Source organism: Phocoena phocoena, chromosome 2 (genome assembly GCF_963924675.1).
Source record: "Phocoena phocoena chromosome 2, mPhoPho1.1, whole genome shotgun sequence".
In the NCBI taxonomy this organism is placed as follows: Eukaryota; Metazoa; Chordata; class Mammalia; order Artiodactyla; family Phocoenidae; genus Phocoena; species Phocoena phocoena.
The window spans coordinates 167743256-167757910 of NC_089220.1; the positions used below are offsets into that span (position 1 = coordinate 167743256).

Genomic DNA, 14655 nt, shown 5'->3' on the forward strand with positions numbered 1-14655 from the left:
GTTTGTTTTTCTTTTTAATTTACGGTATATACTGTTTTCGCACATTTCAAGACCTCTCTCATACCTGTTGACATACCTGTGTTACTGCTTAATTATCGTAAATACTTTAAACGAAGAAAACAAGTGTCTTGTAAGTTTAAGTGAGTAGACAGCTTGATACTGTGGTGTGTTTATGTGTTCATTTGCAGTCAGGGAAAATTATTAGATTTGGAAGATTTCTATTATAAGGAAATTTTGCCCAGTCATCCTGGACCAGAGGAACATAACCTTAGTTTAAGAGAACGAAGACAACAGCAAGAACTCCAGAATCAATGTTTTAAAGCTGATGAAAGGTAATAAACGTACGTTGAAGTACAGCATTTTCAATTTTATACTCACCATTCCATTTCTAAAGCATTTTCATTTACGTATGGACTAATGACAAAGCGTTCTTACTGAGCATTGCGTCTTATGATTGATGTGTTGTTTAAAGGTAAAATCATAAGGATTATGGGAAGGTAATCAGACATCCCAGGTTTTCTAGCACAATCCCAGTTTTTACCTGTTTTCTTGGTGTGATAATCAAAAGCACTCCCTTTCAAAAGTTGTTTGGTTTGGATGATAAATTATGTGGTCATACTATATAATTATGAACAATATCTGTGTTTAATAATACCCAAAACCTGTGTTTAAGCTCTAACCAGTGTGATTTTTTTTTTAACCAGTGTGATTTTATTTACTTATTGGTTTCTCGATTATGCTGTGTAATTTCTCAGAATCAGTGATGTCAGACCAAAAACAAAAAATTGGGGAGAAATATTCATACAGAAATATGTATTTTGGATTTGATTTTCACTTTGCCACCAACTTTGTTTGACATTTAACTTAAACCATTTGTAGCTTACTTACTACTTGGGGAATGTTATTTTCTTTCCCCAAAAAATTCTTTGTAAAGTTTTGAAATTGAGGGCACATAATGAGATGGGCATGTGGTATATGAGAAATGGGAGCGATGCCAGTCAATGAAAAGCTGTTTTTCCAAAATCCTAAGGTGAACACCCTGTCAGCCCAGGGCACGCAGAACCCCCCCCCCCCCATAGCTGCCTCTTGTACAGTGTGCTGTGTGGTTAAGAGAAGAGGGTTTAGAGCAAGACGGTCTCAGATTTGGGTCCCAGTTCTGCCACTTAGTAGCTGAGTGACCTTGCCGTGTTACTAGACCTCTTTAAGCTTCCGTTTTCACATCTGCAAAAGGATTTACTAGTTGCCTCGCCGTGTTGTTGGAGAGATTAAATGAAATGATGAATGCGGGGCACTTAATGCGAGACATGGCGCCGGGGAGGTGTTTCATAAATGGTGGCTGTCATCATCTTCACTTGCTTGTCCAGAACTATGATTTCTGCCCCTTGTCTCCAAAAGAAGATGTATTCTTCCATCTTGGAGCTTAGAGATGTTCTGGTCCAACCACAGAGTTCTATATGGGAGAATTACCAAGTGCCCGAGAGATTAAGGGACTTGCTCGAAGTCCCACATTGAGTGAGTGAACTAAAACCCAAGGGCTTTCACTCTTTGCTCAAATGGCTTCTCACTGATGCACCCACTTCCCGTTTTAACAAGCCAGTCTGCCTCCCCTCAGGCGTGTTCTCCCCTCCCCGCAGCAGCAGGCACACATCTGCTGTGAACGTGTTCACTCCCTGGTGTTCCAGTGGCATCTCTGGATGTCAAGGCAGTTCACTAGACTAGAAGCTGGGAGCTCACCTTGGCGGAGCGCTCGCAGTGTGCTAGGCTGTGCTCTTATCCTGTTACCTTTGCTCTTATCTCATTTAACCCTCACAGGAGCTAGCGAGATGGTTACTCTCCTTGCCCTATTTTACAGATGAGGAAGCTAAGCCTGCTTAGTTTAATACTGCAAACAGTCACCTAGATAATAAATGATGGGGTTAGAATTTGAACACAGGCCTTTGTGAATTTAGAGCTGATAACCTTTAGCACCCACGCTGGGTGGTTGAGGAGGTAGTGATGCGGTCGTGTCCAAGATAGGATCCTTATATCTGTGTCTGAGGATCTGGACTCGAGAGAGAAAGGATTCTTATCTAACCATACTGACAGGTAAATCCAAGGTGGGATATTTCTAAACTAAGGAAGATTAAAGAGACAAAACAACCAAGTGCAGTAGGTCAACCTTGATAGGATCTTGGCTTTAAAATAGAAAGCGAAAACAAAACAGAAAAACAGCTCTAAAGGACCTTTTGGGACAATTAGAGAAGCTTCAGGCCAAGCTATATGTTGGAAGATGTTATTGTAGAAAGAATATTTTATATATCTTATTATATATATTAAATTATGATCTAATAAATATTATATATTTATCCTATATAGAAATATATAGTACATATTTTATATAGATACTAATACATTATTCTGATAAAATATTTATATATATTATATAATACATACTCTATATAGTGTACTCAGATAAATAAATAAATAAATATATTTATCTGAACATACACACACACACACACACACACACACACACACACACACCCCACCCAAGTACACCAGGAAGGTATGAGCAGGTCTGGGAATCAGGGACAAAAGCAATGATTATTTGAGTGTCTCATGAATTTGAATGAATGAAAGCAAGTGCAAGGTAGTCAGTGATAACATGGATGACTGTCCTTGTAGCTAAGACCAAACCTTCCCTTTGTGCTCTGAATTCTAGTCCTTCCATGTCCACCAGAACATTGTCCTGCAGCTGTCCCCTCTCTCTTCTGCACCTTGAATGTTTGTTCTCTTTACCAAATCATTTCTGACAATCTGCGAATATGATCCAATTGGACGCATCATAAAAAGTACCCTTGACTCGATCTGGAAGTCATCCTTGACTTTCCAGAACACCCGTATTCCTGCTCTTCATTACAGCGGAAGAGTAAATAGATGGGTGAGATCCTACCTCCTCCTGGGCCTCTCTTCCCATCCTTTCTTGAGCCACCATACTCAAGTTTCCATTCCCATCACTCCATGGAAACTGTCCCTGCCAAGGTCACCATATCCAGTGATGATTCTCAATCCTTATCTCACCCTATCAGCAGCATTTGACACTCTTTCTTTAAACGTTTTCTTCATTGGCCTCCAGGATAGCAGCTCCTTCCCTTGGTTTGCCTCCTACCTCACCCTCTGCTTCTCATTCTCCTTCGCTGATTCCTCCTCATTTCACTGACCTCTCAACACTGGAGAGTCCCAGTCCTTTGTTTGCATCATCAACGCATACTCTCGTGACCTTAAATGTCATCTATTTACCTAAAATTCCCAAACTGAAATCTCTAGCATAGGTCAGCACTTATATATCCAACCGTCTATTCGGTATCTTTTCTCTTGAATATCTAGTAAGTATCTCAAACTTAGCACAACTGAAACCAAAATCTTTATCTCCCCCTCCCCCATGAGGGGCTCTCCTGTAGCCTTCCCTATCTCGTTAAATGGCAACCTCACTTTTCCTGTGGTTTACGGTAAAAACCTTGGAGACATTCTTGATTCCTTTCTTTTACACCCCACATCCATTCAGCAAACTCTTCCAGATTGACCTACCAGGATAACTAAATTTTGACCAGTTCTAACCTCCACAAGCCTAAGCCTGTCAGTCTTGCTTAAGACTGTTGCAGTGTCTCTTAACAAGCCTCCTTACTTCCACTGAATCACTCAACTCGGAAACCTCCAGTTTGTCTCCTGCTCTAAGTAAAATTCAAATTCTTGCCATGGTCTCAAAGCGCTATGTTGTCTGTCACACTGTCCCCTCATTCCTCCTGCTCTCGTCCCTCACTATTCTCCCCCTTGCTTGCCCCATTCACACCGCAGTGGCCTTCTTGTTTCGCCATGAGCACAATACACACACTCATCTTGGGACCTTTACGTGGGTCTTGCATCATCCTGGCATGACTGCCCTTCCCCAAGAGATCTGCCTGGCTTTCTCCTCCCGTTCTTTCAGGCCTCTCGTCAAATGTCACCTTATCAGAGAGGCCTTTCCTGATCACCCTCTATGAAATTGCGTAGACGCACACACACCCGCCAGCCTTTCCCCATGAACCTGCTTTACTTCTCTGTAGACTCTGTAGACCTCCCTCCACCTGGTGTATTGGAGCTGTCCATGGTCCTCTCCTCCACTAGACTATAAATGCTGGGAAAGCAGCGACTTGTGTTCACCCATCACCTACACTGGTGGCTGATGCTTAGTAGGTGCTCCATGAATAAATGAAAGAATGTAGCTGCATTTTAGGGAGCTCCCCACTTCCCCAGGCAAGCTGCAGACCCAGACCCTAAAGGTAAACGTTGGCAGGGCTTCCCAGCAGTGGGTTCAGGAAGGTGACCCAGCAGCCTCGCTGAAAACGTGGAAGCATTAAAAAAGCTGACAGGGTCCACTCCTTGCGGCTAACAGAGGGGTGGGTCAGATTTGGGGCCAGCGTTTTAAGGAAACAACTGAGCAGTTGCAAAATGATGGTTGTCTGTATAGGCACCTTGAGTTTCCTGTTTGACCAGAACGTACTAAAGTGTTTGTTTATTGGTTGTGAATTTATTTCAAGCCAAACCAAACTCACCTTTCTGAACTACACCTTCTGATGCTTTACTTAGCTGTCATTCAAACCACCGGGTTCCACCAGGTTCCACCAACCCTTCTGCTCCTCGCTCAGGAGTTTTGAAAACCTGCTGAGGCGATGTCGCAGATCCGTTTGGTCACTGCCCTGCTGTCTTGAACGTGCGGTTATTAAACGCCCGCAGTTTGGTGGGAGGTGTGGGAGGAGGACCCGCCTGGCTCGGGGTGGGCGGGGATGCGCGGCGCGCGGTGGCGCCGCTGATGCTCGGCCCCGGGTCTCGCTCGCAGGTGCTGGGCGGCGGGGGACCGCGAGGAGGAGGAGAATGGGCCCACCGCCAGCCCCTACGACTACAGGAGGCTCCTGCGCAAAACCTCCCAGCGCCGGCGCCTCGTTCAGCATGTGTAGCCCCGCTGCTCGGCGGCCAGCGCCGTCGGCACGTGCCCGAGACTGCGGAGCTTGCCGGGGCCAAGGCAGGGGATCCTCAGGCACTGCGCCATCAGGCGCTGGGGCCGCAGCCCTGGCCTTGGCAGGGGCTGCCCGCTGTGCTCGCCCCTCGAGTGCCCGGGCCAGCCTCTGGTGCTCGGAGGGCGGAGAGCCCTTCGGACGCCGCGTCTCCGCGCTCCCGCATCCTCCACTCCCACCAGCCGCCGGTTTGGGCATCCCTGGCCCTGGCCCCCAATGTGTCTCTTTGTTCACTTGTTTGCGACTCCTGTGGACCCGACTGCGCCTGAGCTCTCGCCGACCCCTCCTCTCTCCTTTTGGGTAACTTTACAGATTTCGTCTTTCTCGGAAACGGCTCTGCCAGGCCCGCGGCGTCCTCGCTGACGGGTTGAGTCTGTGAGGACAGAACAAAGCCGGGGCGGGGGGCGGGGGGTGGCTTTGAAGATGAACTTCATCCCTTCCCTTGGTCATTAAGGTTATTAAATAAAGGAAGTGCCTTGGAAAGTTCGCGGCTTTCGGGGCTGGTCCGCTGGATTCCCCCTTGGGCCCAGGCTCCTGCTGTCCGGCTGTGCTGGTGGCAGGTGGCAGCGCCCAGGGAGGGAGGGTGCGGTGTCTTCGGTCTCCATCAGCGAACAACACCCCTCCCCCCAGCCATCCCAAACTTACCATCTAACGTAGAACCCCATAATTGAGACACAAACGTGGCCTCTAGACAAAGCTCCAAATCCAGCAACACAGCGCGCTCGCTCACACAGACTCTCTCTCTCTCACCCCGCACAGCCCTCCCAACCAAGGTGTCCTCCTCTGGCCCCGCCTATAAAAATTTTAGTCCCGCCACCGAGCTGAAAGGTCAGATTTTTAAGGTTCTCCTAGTCTGCAGATCTGGGGCCGTCTCCACTGCTCTGGATTTTAGTGTATGTAAGATGGAGAGGAGGGCGGTGGGCAGGCAGCCTTTTGCCTTCTTCAGTCGACTGCGTCTTATTTAAAAACCCAGGTTAAGCTTTTCTATGGAAGTGACGCCCTTTGCGTCTACACAGCCCGGAGAGGGTGATGGAAAGGGGTGCCGTGGTATCTTGGACGGCGGAGGTGGGAGCAGCGTTTTGGCTGGAAGGGGGCTTGTCTCTTCTGCCGGCGTCCCCGGCTCGTGCGCCCGCGGCCCCGAGCCAGGGAACTTGGGAAAAGTATTCGAGGGGAGAGTGAGGGCGCGTGCAGCTGGCCGAGAGCGTTAGTTGCGCCACTCGCCCGGTGGGTGGTACGGTTGTCTCCATCCCAAACAGTTGGCACGGAAAGGTCCCCAGCGGTGACGTGGACAACCTCTTCCTTTTACCAAGAGGACCCGCGCAAGGGGAAACCTCCCACTGCGGCAGGGCTGAGCTCCGAGGCCAAGTGCGCTCAGGCCCCGGTCCGTAACCTGGGTTCACGCCGCGGCCTCCATCCGGAGCGAGGAGCCACCTCCGCGGTGTGGACCGTCGGCACGGCTGTGGTTGCGCCTGGCCTAGGCACCCACGAAAGCAGCGCTGCCGAGCACCATACCCTGGGGTGGGCGATGGAGAGGGACCTGTAACCCGAGGTGGCCCGGCCCCCTCGGCCGCTTCTCACCCATCCACCCACCACCAGGAGGCCTTAGGGGGAAAAATGAGCTCAGCTTCGTGGCCGGGCCTACTCAGTCCAAGCTTCCAGAGTGGCTCCTGCAGACCAGAGCCTTGGCAGCCCAGCCGGATGCTGGACGGAGAGGCAGTTGGGCCCCTCCCTAAAATCCATCCCTCCTCCCCCACCTTTTTAAGTGGGACTAGAAAAGAGAATAGCAAACACGTGCGGTGAACAGTTGCAATGTTTTTGTTCTCCTTTTTTTTTTAATTTCTTTGTTTTCTCTCCTTTTTCCTTCTCTCTTTCCATCTCTCCTTCTTTGTCCTTTGACACCTAAGCGCTGGGAGGACACCAGGGAAAACTTGTAGCGTGCACTATTCTTCGGCAGGCCTGCAATGCAATTTCTGGGTAAACTACGGACAAAAAATAGGTCAGCCAAGGAAACCGGCCACCTCCGGCGGCCCCTGGCGCGTGGCTTTCTCTTCCCTTACTCGAGGAAGGGCCTTCGAAAGCTCTTCCCAAGCGCTGGCCCGCCTCCCCTTCCCATTCAGTGGCTGCCTCCTTTGAGAACTAATGACGGTAATTATTACCTCCCAGAGCTCTTTTGTTATCTCCAAACCCAGGCCCGAGTGAGGGGGGAGTGGGCTCTTTTTCGAGATGACAGTCTTTATAAAGCAAATTTTCGTCTAGGCTGGGCCTGCCTTGAGGAAAGACAAATCAGACACCGCGTGTATCTGAAGAGGGTGTGTTAAATAAGAATCGTAAATACCACCATTAGATTCAAAATACCCTGGAGTTGCGGGATTTAATGCGGTTTAAACAGTAGGATTTAAAGTCATCGCGTTAAAAAAATCTATTAAATTCGGGCTTTGTGATTTCTACCTTTCTCGTATTTTAATCCGTTTCTTTCTTAGCGGCTTTGTGTGTGTGTTAAATACTTGTTTTAAAGAACCTTTTGGTTTTTGACCACTCATTCATAGCAGAAAAGTTCGGCAACTCCAGCCTTGCTGACTCGAAGCGAAATGTGTGCAGGATTTGGTGTGTGTTTAAACAAAGGACGGGTCTCTCCGGCTCGCATCAGCGCCGCTGGAGCAGCAGCCGTGGAGCTGCTCTGCCAGCGGCGCGGATGGCCAGCCCACGAAGCCCTTACCCCCCTGGAGTTGTCGCCTGTATCCACTGGAGCACTGGAGCCCGGATCGCCGGAAACAGGGGTGGGACGCAGGCCAGGGTTCCTGCCAACCGCGCGGCCACAGCTTGACGCAGGCTTATCGGCACGGCAGGCTCTGCGCCAGGCCTAAGGCCGGACCCGTCCAGCGCCCTTCCCCGCTCCCACTCCTGGGCTCAAGGTCCGGAGGCCACGGTGCAGATCCTACGGATCCTCCAGGTTCGGGCACGTGCCCCGTGGCCCATGGTCCCCGGGACCCATGATGCCCTTCCTAAGTGTGGGTCGAGGGGTGGTAGCCAAGACTGAGGATCCGTGGGTCACTGCTTTAGCAGCAGCTTTGGTAACGTGGTTCTGAGAGCAGAGAAAGAAAGTCCTGTGAACACAGTGGAAATGAGAAGCGCTTGCCCAAGGGGAGCAGCACGCTGAGGAATGCTCCGCGGGAGGCCGGACGCAGCACTTTCCCAGCCACGGTCATCCTCACCCTCTCTCTGCGCGCCCAGGAGCTGCAAGGCAAACTTGACACTGATCTTAACTGCCAAGGGAAAGCAACGCGAGCTCAACGGGCCCCAAATTGTCAAGGCGCCCTCCCTTTGTTTAACAGCTTGTAGAGAAAGGAAAATGTAAGAGAGGAGAGATTATGACTTTCTCAGGAAAGCAGAAACCCCTTACCACCAAGCCTCAGAAATAGCGAAACTCCCGTTTCTCCCCACCCCACCCTATCGTGAAGATTCCCTTGGGGGATCGGGTGGTCATTGATTTGAGGCCCTCTAAAACGAGGGCCCAGCAGGCCATGCCTTCTTTCCGCCTTTGGACAGCTCAGATTGCTTACTGGAAACTCGGTGCACGCTTCCCACGCACACACCGATTCCCGTGACGCGTAAGCAGCGGGCCCTTGCGCGCCTCCGCAGGCCAAGGTCACCAAATGACCTGATCCCTTCCCCCCATCGGCCGTCAACCCAGCCGGCTCTAGCTCTCTTCCAGTCCCCTTCCAAGAAGTGTCCGTTCATTTCTCTACCCAGGCTGAGGTCCTTGGTGATAGATTCCAGCATGGATTTTAATTGCCTCAATCAGCAGTTTTTCTCCCCAGCCGTCAGTCAGAACCTGGACGGTGGGTTCTGCGACCACGCGCTCCGAAGCTCGGAATGGTGCGCCCCCGGGGACTGCGCGGCTCAGTAGGCAGGCATCAGGCTCCACTAAGGAGCTGAATTGAGCCCATCAGTGCATAGATGCCCTTCCCCCACCGTCCCTTCCCCAGGCTCGCGAACCGCTCCCGATTCCGATTCTGGCCCAGTCGCCAGGGGTCCCGGGGTCACAGCGACCTCAGCACCCTCTTGGAGGAAGGCGGCGCGGGAATCGCGCCTCCTTCCCCGCAGCGGGAGCCAGACCTCAAACAATACACCAATCGAGGCAAATAGAAGACTGTCTCGACCACCCTTCCCGCCTCGCCAAGGTCTCTGGTCTACCCCTGCTGAGGCACGGCCGCGTGAGCATTCCGGACAGCGCACCCGGGCCCGCGGGGGCAGCCGGCACCATCACGCCTCACGCACGCCTGCCACCCACTCACTCTGACTCCAGCTCTGGCGCACTGTCTGCCTCGCACTCTCACGGTTCAGCTCCCTCCCTCTGCCGCTTTTTCTTCCGCCGTCCCCTTATCCTTCCCTATTGGGCTCCCTCTCCTTCAAAATCGCTCCGGCGCTCCGGGCTTTCTCATCTCCTGGCTGTGAGGACCCCGCAACTGCCTTCTCTGTTCAACCCCCAGAGCTTTCAGAGCGTTGCCACGTCTCTAAGCTCTAATCCCAGCACACACACACACACGCGCGCACGCACCCGCAGACACGCACGTTTCCTGTCCCTGTGTGACACTCACCCTCTGCGGGGCGGCCGCGCCGGTGCCCGCGCGGTGTCCTCATCCCGCCACACACACACACGCACACTCACACACACACACGCACGCGCGCGTGCAGGGCGGATCGGAGGGCAGCTCGCCGACAGTTCGCATTCAGAGGCGTCCTGCTCCAGCCTCGCAGAGCCGATGGCATCTCCCGGCTCCGGGTTTTGGTCCTTCGCATCTGAAGATGGTTCCGGGGATCCCGAGAACCCTGGCACAGGTAGGAGAACCGGGACCTGCAGGAGGCGAGCTTTGCGGGTGGACTGGGGTTTGCGGGGCTGGGGAAGATTGAAAGAGGTTTTTCCACTTGCAGTGGGAAACTTCGGACGCTTAGCCCTGTCCTCGGGGTGTGTCCCTGATGACCCAAGAGACCAAACCCCCCACAGGCTCTTATCCCCTGGGAAGATGCCCAGAGAATCCCTGGCCCTTTCCGCTGAAGTCTGGGAGAGCCCCCAAAACACGGCGGCGTCTCCTGGACACCGAACTCGCGGGCCTGGGGCACTGCCGCCATCGTCGTGTCTGGACCCTGGAGAGGGACGGAGTGGCGGTGGGGAAAAGAAAAACTGGAAAGGGGGGAGAATTCTCTGCCTGGAAGGAGAGCCTGTGAGGAAATGGACAGCCTCGGTGTCTAGGAGAACTCGCCCAAGCGAGGCAGGAAGGGGACTTTGCCCTAACTGAGTGGCACCTCCCGCGCGCCTCCCGCACCTGCCCGCTGTGCGGGGCCGCAGGCAGCCTTTCCCGGACCCCGTTGACGTTGACATCGTTCACAAAGAACGAAATTTCACACGTCTTTCTGCTCTTTTCTTACGGCCTCGCCCTCCTCCTGCCTGTCTTTCCTTGCAGCGAGGGCCTGGTGTCAGGTGGCTCAGAGGTTCACGGGCGGCATCGGAAACAAGCTGTGCGGTGAGTGCCGGTGCCCGGGGGAGGGAGGCTGACGTGGCCAGGCGCCTCGGAGCCCGCGGGGGGCAAAGGCACCTTCTCACCTCCGCATCCCATCGAGGGTCGGAGATTCTTGATTTTTGGCCGGGGACGGGCGGGGTGCTGGGAGCCGGGCCGGCGGCGGCTGACTGAGGTCCGCGCTCCGTGTCCTTGCCCAGCCCTGCTCTACGGGGACGCCGAGAAGCCGGCAGAGAGCGGCGGAATCCAGCCCCCGAGTGCCGCCTCCCGCAAGGCCGCCTGCGCCTGCAACCAGAAGCCCTGCAGCTGCCCCAAAGCGGGGATCAACTACGCGTTTCTACACGCAACAGGTAAAGGCGCCTTGCGGGGCCGCCGGGAGCTTCTGCCCCTCGCCCTGCCCCGCCCACCGCGGCCAGGAGGGACCCCGCGCCGGGAGCCTGAGCCGGGGCGTCGAGTGGAGGGCGGAAGCGGGCCTTAGGAGAACCTTAAGGCGACAGCGAGAAAGGCTGGGCCTGCCCCCCTCGGTCCGACCCCGACCCCGGCCTCTGCTGGGCGCTGGGCGCCGGGCGCTGGGCGCCCGCGTTCCAAGGGAGCTCCGGGGCCGCGGCGCTCTCCGCCGGGCGCCGCCCTCGGGTCTGCGGTGGCCGAGGCGCCCGCGCGCGCCCAGGCTCCAGGTCCGTTCCTCGGTGCCGCTGAGGCCTCAGGTGGGACGCAGTTTCCAGTTCAAAATTTCTGAGACTTTCTAGGTCTTTATATCGCAAGAGTAATTTGTAGCTGTATTTTCACAGGAGAACGATTCACATGAGACCTGCGCGCGGTTTTACTTCCTTGCGCTTACACACGCGGTCACCCAAACATGCGCGCGCGCGCGCGCGCACACACACACACACACACACACACACACACACACACACACACACGCTGTCTTTGGAAACAGTGGGCTTTCTTAATAGGCCAGAGATCCTAACATTGCATGATCCACTTTGCCTGATATGCCCAAAGGCATTCCTCAAACATTCCTGACTTGAAGTGTTTCCGTGATCATTTAAGAAGATTTACTGAGAAATAACATTTAGCGGGAACGCTGGGGAAACAAATGAATGGAGGCATAGTCTCTTAAAAAAAAGAAAGAAAGAAAGAAAAAGAAAAGAAATAAGAAAGGAAGTAAGCAAACAAGTTATGAACTGAAATGCAAGAAATAATTTGGGGTAGGGAGAGGAATCGGAATTTTTTTCATTCCTTCATCTTTGAAGAATCCCTCCTCTTTAAAGAAAATGCTCTCGTTTCCAGAAGATTTTTTTAAAACGTAAAATCTCTCGGTTCAAAGAGAAATTGTCAGCTGACAAACTTGCCCTGGATAGTTTCATTGTAAAATTAAAATGTGGCATTTTGATTCCATTCTTTAGACCTGCTACCAGCGTGTGATGGAGAAAGACCCACTTTGGCATTTCTGCAAGATGTTATGGACATTTTGCTTCAGTATGTGGTGAAAAGTTTCGATAGATCAACCAAAGTGATTGACTTCCATTACCCCAATGAGCTTCTTCAAGAATATAACTGGGGATTGGCAGACCAACCACAAAATTTGGAGGAAATTTTGATGCATTGCCAGACAACTCTAAAATATGCAATTAAAACAGGTATTGTCCAATCAGAAATAATAAAGCCCTTTTTTCTTTTAAAGCTTTAATTTTTCTATAAAAATGTTTCATTTTATGGAGTTAGTGATAATTTCAGATTTACAAAGTTATTTTTGTCATTTAAGAAAATAGTCATGATTAGAATGATTAACATCAATAGCACCCTTTGCTGTTACTGTTCGTGCTTGTGAAGTTGATAACGTCAGAAACGTTATCTAAGTGTAAATCATCAGATTCTACACTGCACTATTTGACCATGGACATTAACCACTGATGTAGAAGCAACCATTTGTCAACAGAGGCCTGTAGAAATGACCGAAAATAGAGAAAGAAAGGGAATCTCGAAATGAAAGAGCAAAAGGCATGCTCCAAACAAAAGCCCACATACCAGTGCAGTGCTGGTATTTCCTTGGCGTAGAAAGCATCAGAAATTGGACAAACCATCCGTGTAATGGTTGAAGCAGCAGGATAATATTTTGGCATTGTCTCAAATGACCAAGGCTTCAGATGTGAACTCCAGGTTTCCTCTATTTTTAAATAAATGTACACAAAAGAAAACAGAGTACAAACTAGCTTAACAATTCAGCCATGTTCTACAAGGATGTTCATGCTTCCTAACCGTTCTGTATATATGACAAAGAAAAAAGGGATAGAGGAGAATCAGATATCCTTAAGGGCAAACATTTTTAGTCTATTTTGTATTTATTGCTTTCTTATAGTATTCTTCACACTCTATCCATTTTATAGCCCCAGGGATAAGCTTTTATTTTATCTACACAAAGTCAGCTCTTCATCTCCCCAGGTTTTGATTACCCCTTCATTTTCTACTTTGCCTCTAATCATCCTGATACGTGGTGGCGCTACACTTCATTAAAGCAATAAAAATAAATGTGAATGAATTTGGGGGGAGGGGAGATCTTGTGGCTCTAAATTGATTTTTAGCCTTAAAAAAGATTTGCTAACAAATAAATATGTAAAATATCACAAAATATTAATTTCCCTAGAAACTTAATCTTTTTCTTTGCAAGTTTTGAATTACATGAATTGTCAGTATCATTCTAATCAACGACAGATTTTAAGAATGTTTGCCGTGTGACTTTTAGCCCTTTGTTTTGTTTTGTTTTTGCATGTCCTTTTTACCAACAGAGAGGAAAGATATGCATAGAAGCCTTAGGAAATTGATTTCCTGTACTATTATTATCCACTTTTGTGAAAGTATAGGCTTAGAATTAGATACATAGGGAAAAGAATTTAACTCGGAGATTTCTATCAGACTCAATCTATGGAATATGAATTTTGAAGACTTCTTAGATTTCATTCTCAATTATATTCACAGAGAGTCCACATGATGTGTGTACTAGGTACTAAAGATGGTTTTTCTTCCAGATTTTCGTGTACCTGTAGGTGCAAACCTGAGCAATGCTTTTAGTTCATTTGTATTTGATCTATTCCCCAACCTAATATTTAAATACATTAACAGTAAATTGCTACCTATTATTTTGATTGTTACCAAGCCAAAAAGAATCTATAAAAATGTTTCACGTCTTCATCCTTAAAAGCTGGTGGTGTCTGAAATGCAATTTAAAGAGTTAAGATAATGGAAGTTGTAGGTCAATGATAGTAATAGTTCTGTCAGTCAATGTTCCATTTAGTGTCGGGAAAAGATGGGCCAACTCAACACTTAGATTTTGCCATAATGCTTGTGAAACTGTGGGTCAGTGTAGCTCTAATGCATTTTATTTAAAGGTCTGAAAAAGTATGATTGAGCTGGATTTCTGACCAAGGCATATCAATATTAATTCAGTGTCAATATTATTCATAACATATGTAGTCTTCTGGTCCTTCCCCCCACCCCAAATAGCATTTCAAGTAATTAACAGCTGTCACCTTCCTTTTTGACTGGCAAGTTTATAGGTTTCATGCTGTAACTTGTATTTGACAACTAGTACTATTTAGGGTCTGTGAAGCAGTTACCATCACTGGTACCATTAGGTGTGCTAATGTCCCTCAGAAGATTCTTTTATAAACTGCATGTTATCATCTGCTTTCTACTGAGAGTCTTTAACCTAATTTCCACTTGGACTCCAGGCTTAGAGAGAAGTGAGGGGCAGGGGGGAAGTCTTCATGCATTGTTAAAATTACCTCTGTAAGGAATGTTGCAAAAGAAAACTGAGAAGTGCAGAGAATGATAAAATTCTGGAATAATTAGAGTTTGCTAGGGTCGTTGGGTTTGCTAGTGGTGGGGTGGGGTGGTGGAGGGCTTAATCTTGTCTTCAATCACTGAACTCAGCCATGAGACAAAGGCATTGAAGCATCAGTAAACCAGGCCATCCTTGGGTGTGTGTCGCGGGTCCAGAGAGAGCAGCCTGGACCAACTTGGGGCCCCTTCCCAACGGACACCAGGGTCAGAGCTGCCTGCGGCTGGCTGTTCACAGAGTCTGCGCGTCCTTCCTGGCTCATTTGCTGATC

At 49.9% G+C, this 14655-nt stretch overlaps 2 protein-coding genes across 2 annotated transcripts in view; both read left to right on the forward strand.

The window, feature by feature from the left end:
• The window catches only part of MYO3A (myosin IIIA), a 170787-nt gene extending 165814 nt beyond the window's left edge, over window positions 1-4973 (forward strand). Inside the window, exons 32-33 of the mRNA XM_065871798.1 lie at window positions 189-332; window positions 4856-4973. Coding sequence (XP_065727870.1) covers window positions 189-332; window positions 4856-4973 — 262 coding nt within the window. The remainder of the gene's footprint in view (window positions 1-188; window positions 333-4855) is intronic.
• Window positions 4974-9526: 4553 nt separating this feature from the next.
• GAD2 (glutamate decarboxylase 2) overlaps window positions 9527-14655 on the forward strand; it is a 66613-nt gene continuing 61484 nt past the window's right edge. The window contains exons 1-4 of the mRNA XM_065872754.1: window positions 9527-9869; window positions 10493-10552; window positions 10747-10896; window positions 11953-12186. Of these exons, the coding sequence (XP_065728826.1) occupies window positions 9794-9869; window positions 10493-10552; window positions 10747-10896; window positions 11953-12186 (520 nt within the window). The 5' untranslated portion in view covers window positions 9527-9793. The remainder of the gene's footprint in view (window positions 9870-10492; window positions 10553-10746; window positions 10897-11952; window positions 12187-14655) is intronic.